At 36.7% G+C, this 20,512-nt stretch overlaps 1 protein-coding gene across 2 annotated transcripts in view; it reads left to right on the top strand.

Moving 5' to 3' along the window:
• The window catches only part of MRS2 (magnesium transporter MRS2), a 58,254-nt gene that overhangs the window by 20,384 nt on the left and 17,358 nt on the right, over window positions 1-20,512 (top strand). For both annotated transcript variants that reach the window (XM_037844572.1, XM_037844573.1), the window contains exons 4-6: window positions 6,886-6,998; window positions 16,685-16,858; window positions 19,115-19,245. In XM_037844572.1, coding sequence (XP_037700500.1) covers window positions 6,886-6,998; window positions 16,685-16,858; window positions 19,115-19,245 — 418 coding nt within the window. The remainder of the gene's footprint in view (window positions 1-6,885; window positions 6,999-16,684; window positions 16,859-19,114; window positions 19,246-20,512) is intronic.

The following is a 20,512-nucleotide window of genomic DNA, read 5'->3' as shown; positions in this document are numbered from 1 at the left end:
TCACCAGTCCACTGGTGTTGGTACCTGCTTCTCTGTATCCCTTTTCTTGGAACACAACCATTTTCCAGTATTCTGAGCTCAGCGGTCTCCAGAAGCCTCTGTTTTTATTTATTGATTTATTTTTTCCCATCAGCCCTCCTCTCTGCTGGGAGCAACTGTAATGTACTTTCCTGCTTGTTCCTGAAACCAGTGCTTGTAACTTGTTCAGTTGTCCAAATTTGTTAATTAAAACTGCAATTGGAGCTTGGTTGAGTTACTTTCTCTCACTCCAGGTATCTTGCTTCTTTTCCCCACAGTGAAGTTTTCCAACTCAGCCTGCTGTGCTGGTGTCGGAGGGGCACCAGCTCCCCAGTTTGGGGAGCTTTACTTAGAGTTCTGTGCTGTGATCTCAGCCATTCTACCCATTCTAGACTGGTGTACAGTGTGTGTCCAGTCACGGATATCCCCCAGCAGTTGTTCCAGAGTATTTACTAGTTGTTCCTGACTACTTACTAGTTGCTCTTGAGGACTAACTAAATTCCACACCTCTCTATGCTGCTATCTTTTTTTTAAAAATTCATTTTTATTGAGATATATTCACAAACCATGCAGTCATACAAAAAAAAAAGTGTACATTCAGTTGTTTACAGTAACATTATATAGTTGTGCATTCATCACCAAAATTAATTTTTGACATTTTCATTACCACATACACAAAAATAGTAAGAATAAAAATTAAAGTGAAAAAGAGCAATTAAAGTAAAAAAGAACACTGGGTGCCTTTTTTTTTCTTTTATTCCCCCATTTTTCTACTCATCCTTCCATAAACTAGACAAAGGGGTGTGTGATCCATATGGCTTTCCCAATCACATTGTCACCCCTCATAAGCTACATTTTTATACAATCGTCTTCAAGATTCATGGGTTCTGGGTTGTAGTTTGATAGTTGCAGGTGTTTACTGCTAGCTACTCCAATTCACTAGAACCTAAAAAGGGTTGTCTATATTGTGCGTAAGAGTGCCCACCAGAGTGACCTCTTGGCTCCTTTTGGAATCTCTCTGCCACTGAAGCTTTCTGTGCTACCATCTTGCTCTGCTTCTCCCTCTCATTGTAGTTTTAGTTTGCATTTCCCTAAGAGCTGATGGTGTTGAATGTCTTTTCATGTGCTCCTTCGCCATTTGTATATCCTCTGTGGAAAAATACCTGTTCATGTCTTTTTCCCATTTTTTTAATTGGGTTATCTGTCTTTGTTGTTGCATTGTGGAATCTCTTTATATATTCTACATCTTAAATCCTCACTGGATATGTGATTTCCAAATATTTTCTCCCATTGAATAGGCTGCCTTTTCACCCTCTTGACAAAGTCCTTTGAAACACAAAAATGTTCAGTTTTGAGGAGGTTCCATTTATTTATTTTCTCTTTCATTGTTTGTGCTTTGGATGTAAGGTCTTAGAAACCACCTCCTACCACAAGATCTTCAAGATGCTTCCCAGCATTTTCTTCTAGGAGTTATGGTTCTGGCTTTTATATTAGGTCTTTGATCCATTTTCAATTAATTTTTCTATAAGGTATGAGAAAGAGTTCCTCCTTCATTCTTTTGGACATGAATATCCAGTTCTCCCAGCACCATTCATTCAAGAGACTACTCTGTCTCAGTTAACTGGACTTGGCAGCCTTGTCAAAAATCAACTGACCACAGGTGTGAGGGTCTGTTACTGAACTCTCAGTTCGATTTGATTGGTCAGTGTCTCTATCTTTATGCCAATATCATGCTGTTTTTATCACTAGCATTGTAGAATGCTTTAAACTCAGGAAATGAGAATCCTCCAACTTCATTTTTCTTTTTCAAGATGTTTTTGGCTGTATGTGGCCTCATGCCATTCCAAATAATTTGGTAATTGGCTTTGCCAATTCTGCACAGCAGCTGTTGGAATTTTTATTGGGATTGTATTGAATCTTTAAATTAATTTGGGTAGAATTGAAATCTTAACAATGTTTAGTCTTCCAATCCATGAACATGGAATGTCCTCCCATTTCTTTAGGTCTTTGGTTTCTTTTAGCAATGCTTTGTAGTTTTCTGAATACGGGTCTTTGCACCCATGGTTAAGTTTATTCCTAGGTATTTGATTATTTTAGTTGCTATTGTAAATCTGATTTCTTCCTCAGATTGCTCATTATCAGTGTATAGAAACGCTACAGATTTTTGCATATTGGTCTTGTACCCTGCAATTTGCTGAACTTGTTTACTAGCTCTGATAGCTTTGTTGTAGATTTTTCAGGACTTTCTAACTGTAGGATGGTGTCATCTGCAGATAGTGAAACTTTTGCTTCTTCCTTTGCAATTTGAACGCCTTTTATTTCTTTTCTTTCCTAATTGCTCTAGCTGGAACTTCTGGTACAATGTTGAATAACAGTGGTGACAGTGGGCATCCTTGTCTTGTTCCCGATCATAAATGGAAAGCTTTTAGTCTCACACAATTGAGTATGATGTTAGCTGTGGGTTTTTCATATATGGCTTTTATCATGTTCAGAATGTTTCCTTCTGTTCCTGTCTTTTGAAGTGTTTTTATCAAGAAAGGATGCGGGATTTTGTCAGATGCCTTTTCTGGGTCAAACAACATGACCATGTGGTTCTTTTCCTTTGATTTGTTAACGTAGTGTATTATATTGATTGATTTTCTTGTTTTGAACCACCATTGCATACCTGGGATAAACCCACTTGATTGTGGTGTATAATTCTTTTAATGTGCAGTTGGATTCAATTTGCGAGTATTTTGTTGAAGATTTTTACATCTATATTCATTAGGGAGATTAGTCTGTAATTTTCTTTTCTTGTAATATCTTTATCTGGTTTGATCTTAGGGTGGTGTTGGCTTCATAAAATGAGTTAAGTAGTGTTCCCCCTTTTTCAGTTTTCTGGAAGAGTTTGAGCAGGATTGGTAATTCTTGGAATGATTGGTAGAATTCACCTGCAAAGCTGTCTGGTCCTGGGCTTTTCTTTGTTACGAGGTTTTTGATGAGTATTTCAATATCTTGTGATTGGTTTGTTGAGATCTTCTGATTCTTCTGGAGTCAGTGTGGTTGTTTGTGTGTTTTCTAGAAAATCATTGATTTCATCTTAGTTGTCTGATTCGGTGTACAGTTGTTCCTAGTGTCCTCTTATGATCAGCTTTATTTCCGTGGGTTCAGTAGTAATGTCTTCCCTCTCATTTCTGATTTTCATTTTCATCTTCACTCTTTTTTTTCTGTGTCAGTCTAGCTAAGCATTTGTCAATTTTATTGATCTTCTCAAAGAAACAACTTTTGGTTTTATTAATTCTCTCTGTTGTGTTTTTTCTTCTCTGTTTCATTTATTTCTGCTTTAATCTTTGTTGTTTCTTTCCTTCTGCTCTCTTTGGGAGTATTTTTCTGTTCTATCTCTAGTTTTTCCAGGTGTTCAGTTAGGTCTTTGATTTTAGCTCTGTCTTCCTTTTCGATGTTGTTTAGGGCTATAAATTTCCCCCTCAGCGCTGCCTTTGCTGTACCCCATAAGTTGTGATATGTTGTGTTTTTGTTTCCATTTGTTGAGATATTTATTGACTTGCAATTTTTTCTTTGACTCACTGTTTTAAGAACATGTTTAGCTTCTGTATATTTGTGAATTTTCTAGTTCTCTGGCTGTTGTTGATTTGCCAGCTTCATTCTATTACAATCGGGCTAATTGCTTTGTATAATTCAGTCTTTTAAAATTTATTGAGACCTGTTTTGTGATCCAACATTTGGTCTGTGCTGGAGAATGATCCATGTATATCCTGCTGTTTGGGGATGTAATGTTCTGTATATATCTGTTAGGTCGAGTTCATTTATCATATTGTTCAAGTTCTCTGTTTCCTTATTGATCCTCTGTCTAGATGTTCTATCTGTTGATGAGAGTGATTTATTGAAGTCTCTAACAATTATTGTAGGGACGTCTATTTGTCCCTTTAGTTTTGCCATTTTGCCTGATGCATTTTGGGTAACCTGGCTAGGTGCATATTTATGATTGTTATTTCTTTCTGGTGGATTGCTCCTTTTAGTAATATGTAATGTCCTTGTCTCTTATAATGTTTTTACACTTAAGGATTATTTTACCTGATATTAGTATGGCTCCCCAGCTCTTTTTTGGTTACTGTTTATGTGTAATACCTTTCCAGCCTTTCTTTTTCAACCTATTTATATCCTTGAGTCTAAGGTGAATCTCATATATAGCATAAAGATTGATCATTTATTTTTATCCATTCTGCCAGTATATATCTTTTGATTTGGGTGTTTAATTCATTAAAGGCAGTACTTGTTCAGTCATTTTATCCTTTGGCTTTTGTATATCATATCTTATTTTTGTCTCTGTTTTTATACTTTTAGTTACCCTGATTATCTTTGTTTCTACACTTTCTTTGAAGCCTTTGTCTCCTGTCTTTTCTTTTCAGCCTGCAGAACTCTGTTTAGTATTTCTTGCAAGACAGATCTCTTGTTAACAAACTCTCTCAGCATCTGTTTATCTGTGAATATTTTAAACCTTACCTCATTTTTGAAGGATGGTTTTGCCAGATAAAGGATTCTTGGCTGTCAGTTTTTCTCTCAGTATATTAAATATATCATTACCACTGCTTTCACACCTCCATGGTTTCTGATGAGAAACTGGCACTTAATCAGGCATCCCTTGTATATGATAGATTGCTTATCTCTTACTGCTTTCAGAATTCTCTTTATCTTTGGCATTTGTCATTCTGATTAGTGTGTGTCTTTGAGTAGGTCTGTTTGGATTCTCTCTCTTTGGAGTGTGTTGTGCTTCTTGAACATGTGCTCTTACGTCTTTCATAAGAGTTGGGAAGTTTTCTTCCATTATTTCCTCAAACATCTATCTGGCTCCTTTCTTTCTCTTCTCCTTCTGGGACAGCTATGACATGTATGTTTATGCACTTCACGCTGTCATTCAATTCCATGAGACCCTGCTCCGATTTTTCCGTTTTTTTCCCTCTACCTGTTCTTCTGTCCTTAAGAATCAGATCTTCTGTCTTCTAGCTTGCTGATCCTTTATTCTCCCTATTCAAATCTGCTGAATGCCCTAGTATGTTTTTATTTCATCTGCTGTGCCTTTCCGTACCATAAGTTCTGTCATTTATCTTTGCCTGCTTTCAAATTTTTTTATGCTCACCTAGTGTCTTCTTAATATCCTTAATTTCTTTAGTCATATTTCCCTTCATCTCCTTGAGTTGATTTTGAGATTTGTTTGAACATCTTTGATTAGTTGTTACAAATTCTGTATGTCCTCTGACTTTTTGATTTGTTTCTTTGACTGGGCTATATCTTCCTGTTTATTAGTATGGCTTGTAATTTTTTGCTGGTGTCTGGACATCTGGCTATCTTGATGAGATTATTCTGAAGATCAGTTTCTCTCTTGTCTAGGATTTTGTTGTTGGTTGGGTTTGTTTTAAGGCTCTTGTTTGACATTTGGTTCGTCAGTATTTCCCAGCCAAAACAGAGCCAGGGACCCACACAGGAGGTGCAGATCAGTTCCAGAAGGCCTTGGGGAGAGTGTCTGAAAGATGCCAAAAAGCCTTTTTTTTTCCAGCTCCCCAAAGCTACACTTTCCTGATCTGTCCGGAAGATGGCACTCTTCAGCCACCTGTTCTTTGCAGCTCTAAGCAGGGTATTTTTAGCCCTCTGCCTGTCCTCCTCTGACACTGGTTAAAGCAATGTTGCGACAGCGCCTGTCTGGGACAGACTAAATCACTGGAACCCAGTGGTCTTAAATTCTCTGGCCAATAGCTGGATCAGTCCTGGGCCATGTGCCCGCTCTGTTCTTGGGGAGGAAGACTTCTGTGGCTCTCCCAGTCTATAACAGCTCTCCAGGCAGAGACCAGGCTGTCCTGAAGCTGCTTGCCTGAAGGGTGGGGGTTAGGCTCCAGGAGTTGCAGCCATGTGAGTTACTCACAGTTCCTCACTCCAGTTTGTCATTCTCTTTGTCCCATTCTTCCTTGGATGCTTTGCAGTACTCCCCTGGTCTCCAGAGCCCCTGGACAGTTGTTTCAGACAGTTTCTGCCTGTTCACTGACTGTTTTTGGAAGAGGAGTGAGCCCTGCAGCTCCCTACTTCACCATCTTCCCAGAAGTTCAATGGGGCAGTTACTTTTTAAAATGAAATTAGTCATTATTTTGTTGTCTGACTTGAGAAACAGGTTCAGGTTTCCCTTCCCCTCCACCCATTATCCTGTTTCTGCTGTTGCTGAGATCCTATTCTGAGTGCTTTATGCACCTAGCTCCTTCAAAAGATTGTTCTAGTAACATCTGTTTCACCAGTATGGTTTGACACTACAAGTACAGATACTACTGTAATGAGTATAATTTCTGTAGTTTCTGTCAACTTTTATGCATTCTTTTAGGTAATTTATTTTTCAGGTGGACAAATCCAATGTGTTATTTTCTTATTTTGTATTAGTCCTAGAGAAAAGAAAATTGAACTTACCTGTTCACAGACTTAAAATACTAAAGATAATGCTGCAGCGAGAAAAAAAAAAAAGATGTGTAAGGTTTATATTCAAGGAAGATGATCATTCTCTAGAGCCAGAGATTGTTACTATGAGTTCTGTTGATCTATATCTATGGTTTTATATTGATCCCAAGGGGCTTCCAAGTACCAAGAAATTTTATAAATTCTATATAAGAGGAGCAGAGAATAATTAGAGTTTAGCCATATTTGGCCTGAGTATGTTTTTGACCTGAAAATGTGTACTTTGGATATAGAAAGACTCATTTTAACTCTTCATTGTGATAGTAATAGAAAATCTGTTACCTCAATAGCGGTGGTAGGAGTACTCTGACATAAAAATCTGAACTCGTCAGTTTATTAGGTTAGTTCAGTCTTGTTAATGAAATGTTTCTTTTATAGAAAGGAAGAAAATTGAATTATACCAAGAGTTAGGTCTTCAAGCCAGAGATTTGCGATTTCAGCATTTAATGAGCATCACAACCAGAAACAATAGGATTATCATGAGAATGGAGGTAAAGAACTTTTTTCATCTACATTTCTCCGCTTCATTCTTTTAAAAATTACTTCCTATCTTGATTAATATCTAGGTTAAAAGTAATTTTGGAATAAAAACAACCTATGTGAAACATAGGGTATTCTTTAATTGACATGTTAGTAAGCGTAAAACTCGTTTTACACGGATTATAAACATATGCTCTTGCCAGAAGTCAGCAGCACATAATACTGCTCTCATATATGTTGGGAAAGTTCTTACTCTGATCTCTATTCTGATGACTTGAATAATATTCACCTTAGTCTCTAGCTTTGAAATGAAAGAATCTTGATTTATAATAGATACAATATTTTCAATTGTATGCAGTTAATGTGTAATTATAGTATAATTTCACTTTTTCAGAGTTATCATAAAAGGTGAAGTTTAGGATTTAGAAGCAAGTATGGAGACATGGCCCTGCAGGGCATGGGACTTACTTTCTTCATAAAAGCCTTTAATGGCAGTTTTTTTATGCATTCACCTGGGTAAAAAATAAAAAATGTAAGCAGTCTTCTCCAAAGTGATTTTCTCAACTTTCTTGTTATCAGAAGCTAGCAGCACCCTTCAAAACAGTAACTCTTTGATGGATTGACTGAAAAAAAAAAAAAAAAGTCTACCCAATATCTGACTTTTCTTTTAATAGAGAAATTGTAGGTTTACAGACAAATCGTGCAGAAAATACAGAGTTCCCATAACTCCCCCACCCCCAACTATGAACACTTTCATTAGTGTGGTATCTTTGTTACAGTTGATGAAAGGATAGTTGTACAATTGCATAGTTGGACTATTAGCTATGGTCCATAGTTTACTTTAGGAATCCCTGTTTGTGTACAGGCTTGTGGTTTTTTTGTTTGTTTGTTTTTTTATTCTAGTAACATATAAAACCTAAAATTTCTCCTTTTAACCACATTCAAATGTGACATTAATTATGTTCACAATGTTGTCCTACCATCAATTACCAAAACTTTTCCATCATCCCAAACAGAAATTCTGTACCAATTAAGCATTAACTCCCTATTTCCTACTCCCACCCCAGCCCTGGTAAACCTATATTCTATATTCTGACTCTGAGTTTGCTTATTCTAATTATTTCCTATCACTGAGATCATACAATATTTTTTTTTCTTTTTTTTTGTTACATACAATATTTGTCCTTTTGTGTCTGGCTTATTTCAGTCATGTCTTCATGGTTCGTCCGTGTTGTTGCATGCATTAGAACTTCATTTCTTTTTAATGCTGAAAAATATTCCATTGTAGATCTATATACTACCTTTTGTTTATCCATTCATCTGTTGATGGACACTTGGGTTGTTTCCACTTCTAGCAATTGTGAATAATACTGCTGTGAATATTGGTGTGTAAAAATCTGTTCAAGTCCCCACTTTCATTTCTTTTGAGTATATACCTAGAAGTGAGATTGCTGGGTCATATGGTAATTCTGTACTTAACTTTTTGAGGAATCGCTGAACTGATTAGTACAGTAGATGCGCCATTTCACATTCCCAGTGCCAATGCATGACTATTCTAATTTCTGCACATCTTCTCAAACACTTATTTTTCAAGTTTTAAATAGTAGCCACTAGTGGGTGTGAAATGGTATCTCATTGTGATTTTGATTTGCATTTCCCTACTGGCTGATGATGTTGAGTATCTTTTTGTGTGCTTTTTGGCCATTTCTGTATCTTCTTTGGAGAAATGTCTATTCATGTCTTTTGCCCATTTTTTAATTGGATTTTTTATCTTTTTGTTATTGAGTTGTAGGCTTTCTTTTACATATTCTGAGTATTAAGTCCTTATCAGATATTTGGTTTCCATATATATTCTCCCATTTTGTGGGTCATCTTTTTGCTTTCATTATGAAGTCCTTTGCACAAAAGCTTTTAATTTTGAAGAAGTCCCATTTATCTGTTTTTTTTTTTTTTTTTGTTACTCTTGCTTTTGGTATAAAGTCTAAGAAGCATTGCCTAGCACAAGGTCCTGAAGATGCTTCCATATGTTTTATTCTAGGAATTTATAGTCCTGGTTCTTATATTTAGGTCTTTCATCCATTTTGAGTTGATTTTTGTGTATGGTATGAGATAGGCATCCTCCTTCATTTTTTGCTTATAGACATCTAGTTTTCCCAATGCCATTTCTTTTTTTTCTTTTTTTTTCAGTTCAGTTTTAGATATATTCACATACTGTACAGTCATCCACAGTGCACAGTCAGCTGTTCACATTACCATCATATAGTTGTGCATTCATCACCACAATCCATTTTGAACATTTTCCTTACTCCAAAAAGAATGAAAATGAGAATAAAAATAAGACTAAGAAAGAACTCCCAAAGCATGCTATCCCCCCATCCCACTCCATTTTTCATTTAATTTTTGTCCCCATCTTTCTACTCATCTGTCCATACAGTGGATAAAAGGAGTGTGAGCCACAAGGTTTTCACAATCACACAGTCACACTGTGTAAGCTACATAGTTAATACAATTGTCTTCAAGAATCAAGGCTACTGGGTTGCAGTTTGACAGTTTCAGGTATTTCCTTCTGGCTAGTCCAATACACTAAAAACTAAAAAGGAATATCTGTATAGTACATAAGAATGCCCTTCAGAATGACCCCTTGACTCCATATGAAATCTCTTCGGTCATTGAAACTTTATTTTGTTTCGTTTTGCTTCCCCTTCATGGGCAAGAAGATTTTCTCAATCCCACGATGCTGAGTCCAGGCTCATTCCCGGGAGTCATGTCCCACGTTGCCAGGGAGGTTTATACCCTTGGAAGTCATGTCCCACATAGGAGGAAGAGCAGTGAGTTCACCTGAATGGGCTTAGAGAGAGAGGCCACATCTGAGCAACAAAGAGGTTCTCTGAGAGAGACTCTTAGGCACAATTATAAGTAAGTTTAGCTTTTCCTTTGCAGTAATGAGCTTCATAAGGGCAAGCCCCAAGATTGAGGGCTCAGCCTACTAAATTGTGAGTCCTCAGTGTTTGTGAGAATATCAATAATAACCCAGGTGGGGAAGACCAACATTTCACATTTTTCCCCAGTTCCTCAGGTGGGCCCTGCAAGTTTATTTTTATTATCTATCCAAATTACTTTTCCCAGCATCATTTCTTTTTTGTTCATTTTATTGAGATATATTCACATACCATGCAGTCATACAAAACAAAGCGTACATTCAGTTGTTCACAGTACCACCACATAGTTGTGTATTCATCACCAAAATCAATCCCTGACACCTTCATTACCACACACACAAAAATAACAAGAATAAAAATTAAAGTGAAAAAGAGCAATTAAAGTAAAAAAGAACACTGGTTGCCTTTTTTTTGTTTGTTTTTTTCCTTCCCCCATTTTTCTACTCATCCATCCATAAACTAATCAAAGGAGAGTGTGGTCCATATGGCTTTTCCAATCACATTGTCACCCCTCATAAGCTACATTTTCATACAGTCATCTTCAAGATTCATGGTTTCTGGGTTGTAGTTTGATCATTGCAGGTATTTACTGCTAGCTACTCCAATTCACTAGAACCGAAAATGGTTTGTCTATATTGTGCGTAAGAGTGCCCACCAGAGTGACCTCTCAGCTCCTTTTGGAATCTTGTCTGCCACTGAAGCTTATTTCATTTCCTTTCACATCCCCCTTTTGGTCAAGAAGATGTTCTCCGTCCCACGATGCCAGGTCTACATTCCTCCCCAGGAGTCATATTCCAAGTTGCCAGGGAGATTCACTCCCCTGGGTGTCTGATCCCACGTAGAGGGGAGGACAGTGATTTCAACTGCCAAGTTGGCTTAGCTAGAGAGAGAGGGCCACATCTGAGCAACAAAGAGCCCAGCACCATTTCTTGAGGAGACTTCTCTTTCCCGATTGAGTGGACTTGGTACTCTTGTCAGAAAATCAGTTGACCATAGATGTGAGGGTCTATTTCTGAAAACTCAATTTGATTCCATTGATCTGTATCCTTGTTCTAATACCATGCTGTTTTGACCGCTGTAGCTTTGAAACAATTTTATAATCAGAAAGTGTGAGTCCTCCAACTTCATTCTTTTTCAAAATGGCTTTGGTTATTCGGGGCCCTTAAGCCTTCCATATAAATTTGATGATTGGGTTTTCCATTTCTGCAAAGAAAGCTGTTGGAATTTTGTTTGGGATTGTGTGGAATCTGTAAATTGCTTTGGGTAGAACTGACTTCTTAATATTTGGTCTTTCAATCCATGAGCATAGACTGTCCTTCCATTTATATAGTGTTTCAGTTTGCTAGGCTGCCAGAATGCAATATACCAGAAATGGCCTTTACAATTGGGGGCTATTAGGTAGCAAATTTATAGTTCTAAGGCCATGAAGATGTTCAAATTAAGGCATCCAGAGTAAGATACGTTCTCTGAGGAAAGGCTGCTGGCCTCTGGGGCTCCTCTGTCACTTGGGAAGACACATAGTGACATCTGCTGGTCCTCTGTTGTGGTTAGCTTCTGGTTTCTGTGGCTTTCTCCAAAATGTCTCGGATTTTGTTTCTAAGTGGCTCTGGGCTTCTATCTTAGCTTCTCTGTTAGCTTCTCCCTGGGGCAGACTCTGGATTACATAGCTTAGCTTCTCTCCAAAATGTTCCTTTCTTTCTGTATCTCCAAGTGTGTGGGTCTTTGTTGGCTCTGAGCATTCTATCTCCCTGAGCTCTCTTAAGGACTCCAGTAAACTAATTAAGACCCACCTTGAATGGACGGGGTCACATCTCCATAGAAATAATCTAATCAAAAGATATTACCCACAATAGGTCTGCCCCCACAACAGTGGATTAAAAGAAGATAGTCTTTTATGGGGTACATAACAGATTCAAACCAGCACATACAGATATTTTAAAATTTCTTTTACCAGTGTTTTATAATTTTTCATGTACAAGTCCTTTATATTCTTGGTTAGATTTATTCCCAGATATTTGATTCTTTTTAGGTGCTGTAATCAACAGAATTTTTTCTTAATTTCCTCTTTGGATTGCAGTTTCTAGAAAACTACTGATTTTTTGCATGTTCTTGTAACCTGCCATTTGCTGAATTCGTTTATCAGCCCTGGTAGCTTTGTTGTGGATTTTTCTATATATAAGATCGAGTCACCTGCAAATAGGGAAAATTTCACATCTTTCTTTCCAATTTGGGTGCCTTTTGTACTTTTTTTGCCTAACTGATCTGGCTAGGACTTCATGTATAATGTTGAATAATAGTGGTGACACTGGGCATCATTGTGTTCCTGATCTCAGAGGGAAAGCTTTCAGTCTTTCAGAATCGAGTGTGATATTAAGAGTTTCATATATGCCCCTCATAATACTGAGGAAGTTTCCTTCTATTCCTAGTTTTCTACCTGTTTTTATCAAGAAGAGTTGCTGGATTTTTTCAAATGCCTTTTCTTCACCAGTTGAGAGAATCATGTTTTTTTTCCCCTTTGTTCTATTAATGTGCTGTATTACGTTAATTGATTTTCTTACAGTTGAGCCACCCTTGCATTTCTGGAATAAATCCCACATGTCTTTTCACAAAGGAAAGTGTCTGTCATTTTTTTTTCTTGTGATGTCTTTATCTGGCTTTGGTATTAGGATGACATTGGCCTCATAGAATGAGCTAGGGAGTATTCCCTAATCTTCAAATGTTCAGAAGAGTTTGAGCAGGATTAATGTTAACTCTTTTGGAATTTTTGGTAAATTTCCCCAGTGAAGCTGTCTGTTCATGGGCTTTTCTTTGTTGCTGGATTTCTGATTTCTGATTCAGTCTCTTATAATTGGTCTACTGAGATCTCCTATCTTCTTGAGTCAGTATAGGGAGTCTGTGTATCTATGGAAATTTGTCCATTTCATCGAAGTTATCTAATTTATTGGCAGACAGTAATTCATGGTATCCTTTTATAGTCCTTTTTATTTTTGTGGGGTCTGTAGAATGTCCCCCCTTTCATTTCTGATTTTAGTTATTTGCATTCTTGTTTTTTGGTCAGTCTAGCTAAAGGCGTGTCAATTTTATTGATCTTTATCTTTTCAAAGAACCGCCTTTTGATTTTGTGGATCGTATATTTTTTTGGTTTTTTGTATGTTTTTTGTAATTGTCTATTTCATTTATCTCTGCTCTAATCTTTGTTATTTCCTTCCTTTGGCTCACTTGGAGTTTAGTTTCCTTTTTCTAGATCCTCCAGTTGTGAGATTAGGTCTCTAATTTGAGATCTTGCTTCTTTTTTAATTAAGCATTTGAGCTATATATTTCCCTCTCAGCATTGCCTTTCCTGCATCTAGTACATTTGGTATGTTGGGTTATCTTTTTCATTTGCCTGAAGATATTTCCTAATATGCCTTGTGATTTCTTTGACTTATTGGTTAAGAGTGCATTCATTTCCACATATTTGTGAATTTTCCATTTTTTCCTGTTATTAATTTCTGGCTTCATTTCATTGTGGTCAGAGAGATACATTGAATGATTTCAATATTTTTTAATTTTATTGAGACTTGTTTTGTGACCTAACATACGGTCTATCCCAGAGAATGATCATGTGCACTAGAGAAGAATATGTATTCTGCTGCTATTGGATGAAGTGTTGTTCTGTATATGTTTGGTCTAGTTTGTTTAAATTATTGTTCAAGTCTTCTATTTCCGTATTGATCTTCTGTCTAGATGTGCTATTCATTATTGAAAGTGAAGTATTAAAGCCTCCTGCTATTAACATAGACCCATCTGTTTCTCCCTTCAAGTCTGTTAGTAATTGCTTCATATATTTTAGGGGCTCTGCTCTTAAGTGCATATGTTTTTATAAGTCTTATGTCTTCTTGTTGAATTGACTCCTTTATCAGAATATAGTGACCTTCCCTCATAACAGTTTTTGACTAAACATCTGTTTGATCTGATATTAGTATAGCTGCTCCAGTTCACCTTTGTGTTTTACTTGCATGGTATATATTTTTTTCTATCCTTTCACTTTAAGCTTACTAGTATCTTTGAATTTAAGGTGAGTCATTTTTAAGGCGCTTGGTTTTTTATTCATTCTGCCAGTCACTGCCTTTTGGCTTAAGAGTGTAATCCGTTTACATTTAAAGTAAAGAGTAATAACAAAAGACTTTCTTCTGCCATTTTGCTACATGGTCTCTGTAAGTCTTATACCTTTTTTGACCCTCAATTCTTCTTTTAAAGCCTATTTTTATATTTATTTGATTCTTTGTATTATATAATTTGAATCCCTTTTCACTTCTTTGTGTATATATTTTTCATATATTTTCTGTGTGATTACTGTGGGGCTAAATTTATAATAATCACATTTAATTTGACACTAACTTAACTTCAATAGCATACATACACACTGTTCCTTTACTTTGTTGCCCCCCTTTTTTTGTACTTGTTATACAATATATGTTTATACAGTATTTGTCCAAAACTATAGTTTTACATTACTTTGTATGCATTTGCATTTTAGAACCTATAAGAAGTAAAAAGTGGAGTTGCATACCAAGAAATAGAATACAGTATTAGTAGTATTTGTAATTGCCCATGTGATTATCTTTACTGGAGGTCTTCAGTCCTTTATGTCACTTTTTTTTTTTTTCCTTTATGTTACTTTAATCTACTAGCTAGTTCCCCTTCCTTTCAGTCTGATGAACTCCCATTAGCACGGCTTATAGGGCAGGTCTAGTGGTGATGAACTCCCTTGGTTTTTATCTTCAAATGTCTTAATTTTGCCCTCGTTTTTGAAAGACAGTCTCGCCAGATGTAAAATTCTTGGTTATCAACTGTTTTCTTTCAGCACTTTAGATATTTCATCCCACTACCTTCTTGTTTCCTTACATGAGACTCACCTTAAATTCTATGACAAATCAGCACTTAATCTAGTTGGGACTCCCTTGTACATCACACATTGCTTTTCTCTTGCAGCTTTCAGAACTCTATCCTTGTCCTTGGTGTTCAGCAGTTTGACCCTGCATCAGTGTGTAGTTCTCTTTGAGTTTATCCTGTTTGGGGTTTATTGAGCTTCATGAATGTACGTATTCATCTTTCATTAAATTTGGGGAGTTTTTTTGTTATATTTCTTTGAATATATTTTCTGCTCCTTAATTCTTTTCTTTTTTCTGTTCCTCAGACTGAATCCTTTCAATTATCTTGTCTTCAGGTTCACCGATTCTTTCTGTTGCCACCTCCAATCTGCAGTTGAAACCTTCTAGGGAATTTTCCATTTTTATTATTGTCTTCAACTCTGTTTGGTTGCTTTTTAAAATTTCTACTCTTTCTTGAGTTTCTCATATTGTTCATTGTTTTCCTGATACCCTTTAATTCCTTCTCTGTGTTTTCTTTTATCTCCTTGATCATATTGAGGATCATTTTTTTAAAAGTCTTTGGCCAGTATGTCTAAAATCTGTTCTTTGTAGATGATATCTGGATTTTTAGCATGTCCCTTTGGATGGGACATCATTTCCTATTTCTTTGCTTGTGTTGCATTCTTTTGTTGCATACGGTACATTTTAGTATTTTTAAAGTGTTAACTCTGGAATTTAGTCTCTGCATTGTAAATTTGGGTCAGATAGTGATATGACAGAGATTTCCTTGAGTGCCAGGAGCTAACAAAGAGAAACAAACCAATGCCAAATCACCTTTCACAGAGTTTGCATATTGGCTCTGTGTTGGCAGTTGCTCTCCTTCAGAGTTTAGCCATCTTATCAAAAAGATCAGTCTGAGGCCCAATGTGAAGTGAGGGTCTTCTCTGTCTTTTATAAGCCTGTATCTTGTCCTTGGCTGATACTTGCTCATGGTCTTAGGAAGTCCCCCATTTACAGGAATTTCAAATGCCCCCTCTACTCCCTATAAAATAGAGTCCCACTCCCCCCACTCCAAGGTCTATTGTATGACTTGATACAGGTAACCCTTTGCCCCAGGCTGCCTTGACTTAATTGTTTCTTCTTACACGGCTTTTGCTGTCTCTTCTGTGTGTGCAGGAGAAGTCTTGGGAGTGTGAGCCCTAGACGAGTTCACTAGTTCACTCTTTTATGCTGCTGCCCAATTGCTTGTCACTGACATACAGGCACCCCAATATGTGCATAGGGGTTACTCTGCTCTTACGGGAACAATCTGGGACCCACAGTAGGGGCATGCTGGCTCTACACCACGCCAGCAAGAGGAGAGGGAAAAGCCAGCAAGTGCTCCAGGTGCTTCTGTGGTTTTTGAACTTAATTTTCTTGATTTGGCATTTTCCCAGTTACTGCAACCCTTTAACTGTTTTCTGGAGTTTTGAGGAAGATGGCTTTGCCAGTTTTTGCTAGTTATTGAAAGATTCTATAGGGGAATGGCACCATCTTGGTTGACTGGAAGCCTCTAATACCTAACTTTTAAGAATTTATTATGTGCCTTTTATTCCCTATTGCTCTCATGATTACCTTGGAATTCTTAATAAATATATAACTTGTGTAAGTAATTACAGTTCTATTGAGAGTGAGTTAGAGGTATCATGACTTATGGATAGTTTATGTTCCTATTTTTTTAAACACATTTTTTTATTAAATAAGCGATGAATTTTACTGTAATTTGGTTATGCTTAATTAAAAACTAGTGAAGTATTAAACCTCATTTTATGAATGTTATTTTTTCTAAAAGTTCTACAATTTGTATAAAAACATATGCGTGTCTGTATAAATATACAGATGTATCGTTTTATTTATCTTTTACAGTATTTGAAAGCTGTGATAACTCCAGAGTGTCTTTTGATATTAGATTATCGGAACTTAAATTTAGAGCACTGGCTGTTCCGAGAACTTCCATCACAGTTGGCTGGAGAGGGTCAACTTGTCACATATCCTTTACCTTTTGAGTTCAGAGCTATAGAAGCACTCCTGCAATATCGGGTGAGCCTATTTTAAGTAGCTTTTTGAGTTTGTTCTTGCTTTAAGATGGTTTTGAGTAAGAAGACAAGTTGGTATTGTTACAATAGCTCTTGCCTTGGCCACACACTCTCCAAACAAAAGCATTTCTAAGGTTCCTCTATGCAGAAGGTACTTAATTCTTAAACTTTATCACCCAATCAGTTAGAACTAAGGGCTCTAGAGTCTCTTTAAGAGTTTCTTAATGACATTCAATGAAGCACATTTCAATCTGGCTCCCTTTTTGTATAATTTTCATAGCTGGGTTAAGGGGTAATAGTGAAAAAAAACTTAACCAAAATATGATATAAATTAATATATACGTCAAACACTTAAATGTATTCTACTTTATTCTTAACTAAATTAAACTATATGTTATAAATTGCTTACACATGATAAATATTATAGTGCAAGTCATTAATCAAGTCATTCGTATACTTTACAAATGTTCTTTGATTTGTTGGTATGAGTCTTTGAAGCCGCTAAATGATGCCTCTCTTTGAAATATGGTTGGGCATAGGGAGCCATAAACAATTCTAATGATTTCCCCATTAAATTGATAGTCATTGGGTACCTGGGGATCTTGTCAGCCCCTTTCCTCGCTCCTGTAAAACTTTCATTATCCCTTCTCCTCTCACTAGTTAGGATAGATTGTTTAGGAGTTGGCTGCATGCAAGAGTTGGCACTAGGAGTGAACTAGCCAGAGGGGGAGAAGAAAAGGAGGGTAAATGGGACATGAGGTTGGTATAAATTGGGTGAATCTGGTACCCTTCTGTTTTGTCTGCCTTGCTCTACTAAAAGGACAGCAGATAGCTACATTCCCTGGTCAGGTTAATTAGGCAGTGGCACCAGCTAGTACCAGTCAAAGAAGTGGTAATAGTCGGAGCACAGTTATTAAGCAGGAAAAAAGGAGAAGTGAGTAAAAAAAAAAAATTATCAATGGTTATCAACAGTGGTTAACAGGCTGAACAGGCTGGGTATGCTTTCAGTTGCTCTTGCTGTTTGGAGAAAGGCATGGCTCTCAAAAAGGGAAGGTGAGTGTGGGGAGGGAGAGGGACTGGGCTGGTATGAGTCTCTTCTGCCTAGAGATTGACCTTAGATAGAATAGAGGGAGCTCAAGCTGTCAGCTGGGGCACACATTCTTCTTATCATTAAATGGAGTCCCGAGAAGATTGTCTTCTGAAAGACCACTATATGATATGCAAGAATAGCCACCTTCACTCTGGATGAATTAAAAAAAAAAAAAAAAAAAAAAAAATCTCCCCAAACCCCGTTGAGGGGCCATTACATGCCATGAACAGACATGCCCCACACAAATAGCCATCTCTGCCCATGACCCTTGGCAGCCTTCCCAGCTGCTACCTGAATCCACACCTAGCTGGGCAGGGGGTTTGGTATTTCTTTTCAGTACTTAAATATTAGGTCTGTCTCAGTTTGTCTGTCTAGCTCTCCTTCCCACACAATGCTTCTTGAACCTCAAAGCAACTCCTCAGTACCTGAAATAAACAACAGGATGTCTACAGCAGACACCATGACTCTCTTCTCCAATTTCCTTACCAAAAAATTTTAGATGCACAGTAATTGTGTGTTTCTAAGATAAACAAAATATGCTGGAATTTATATTATTGCTTAATTTTACTACTTAATTCATTTACTGTTATGCTGTTTGCCAACTGTCATGGAAATATTTCAGTATTTTAACAACTGGTATAGCCATGTAGTCATACCAGTATATACCTGCTGAATATCAACATCAACCTTGCCTATATTAACCTGAATAAAAGCGTATTTTTTAGTTTAAACGGTTTATTTTTTAAAGTCCAAGTTATGTTTTGGTTTTCAAAACAGCTTTGTCCTTAGAATTTAGAACCGTATTCTGTTTACAAAGAACACAGGTATTATTCACCACATGTAAAGTTTGTGTTTTAACTATGGAATGACATTTTGTTTTAATCAATCTCCATTCCTTTCATAATAAGTGCCTGTAGGGAGGGAAATCTTGGGAGAGCGAATTCCCTGTCAACCAAATCTGAGCCTGTGTGACAACATTATGCATGGTTATCTTTTAAGCCACTAGCTTTGGAATAGTCTGGAATAGGCATTCCAGTAATGACCATGTTCTGAAATGTTACCAACATTTCTAGCTGTTACAGATTTCTGTATCTAATCAGAGGATTCACTGATTCTGAGTATTCTAAAAGGATTGTTTTAATTCTTATGAAAGGTCATGTTGTTATCTAGATCAGCACCCTTCAGGGGAAACTTAGCATTTTGCAGCCACTAATCCTTGAGACATTGGAAGCTTTAGTGGATCCCAAACATTCTTCTGTGGACAGAAGCAAACTGCACGTCTTACTGCAAAATGGCAAAAGGTAAATATGGGTGATTTACCAAGTTGGGAGTTAAAAGCAGATACCTTTTTTTTTTTTAATACTTTATTACTGGACAACTTCATATGATTATTCCCTTTAAATTCAGATTTATTGAGATATATTCACATACCATACAGTCATCCACAGTGCAATCAGTTGTTCACAGTACCATCATATAGTTGTGCATTCATCACCACAGTCAAAAAAAAAAAAAAAAAAAAGGTAAAGTAAAAAAGAACACCTAAAACATTCTATCCCCCCCCCAATATCCTGTTTTTCATTTAATTTTTGTCCCCATTTTTCTATCCATTTGTCCACACATGGGATAAAGGAAGTATGAGCCACAAGGTTTTCACAATCACACAGTCACACCCCCTCCATTATTGATTCATAGTTTTGGTATAGTACATTTGTTACTGTTGATGAAAGAAAGTTAAAATACTGCTAACTGTAGTATATAGTTTGCAATAGGTATATATTTTTTCCTATATGCTCCTCTATTATTAACTTCTAGTTATAGTGTCATACACTTGTTCTAGTTCATGAGAGGGATTTCTAATATTTGTACAGTTAGTCATGAGCATTGTCCACCATAAGATTCACTGTTTTATACATTCCCATCTTTTAACCTCCAGCTTTTCTTCTGGTGACATATGTGACTCTGAGCTTACCCTTTCTACCACCTTCACACACCTTTCAGCACTGTTAGTTATTCTCACAACATGCTACCATCACCCCTGCCATTTCCAAACATTTAAGTTCACCCTAGTTGAACATTCTGCTCATAATAAGCAACCTCTCCCCATTCTTTAGCCTCATTCTATATCCTGGTAACTTATATTTCATGTCTGTGAGTTAACATATTATAATTAGTTCATATCAGTGAGACCCTGCAATATTTATCTTTATGTGTCTGTCTTATTTCACTCAATATAGTGCCCTCAACATTTCTTCATCAACCCATTGTTTGACAGTTTTTTTCACACACCATACATTCCATACTAAGTAAATGATTGTTGGTTCCCTGTATAGTCATGTATTTATGTATTCAACACCACCACCATTATCTATATAAGGACTTCTCCATTTCTTCTCCAAAGGAGGAGGAAGAGTCAGAGAAGGTAGAGGCAAAAGAAAATGAAAAGAGGAAGAAAGAAAGAAAAAAAAAAGACAACAAAAAACCAAAACTTGATAGCTAGAAAGTGATTAAAGGAAAGATAGTATTAACCTAAAGTAGAATAGAGAGTCAGATAGCGTCACCAATGCC

Source organism: Choloepus didactylus, chromosome 7 (assembly GCF_015220235.1).
Source record: "Choloepus didactylus isolate mChoDid1 chromosome 7, mChoDid1.pri, whole genome shotgun sequence".
In the NCBI taxonomy this organism is placed as follows: Eukaryota; Metazoa; Chordata; class Mammalia; order Pilosa; family Megalonychidae; genus Choloepus; species Choloepus didactylus.
This window is presented reverse-complemented; position numbering and strand designations above follow the sequence as displayed.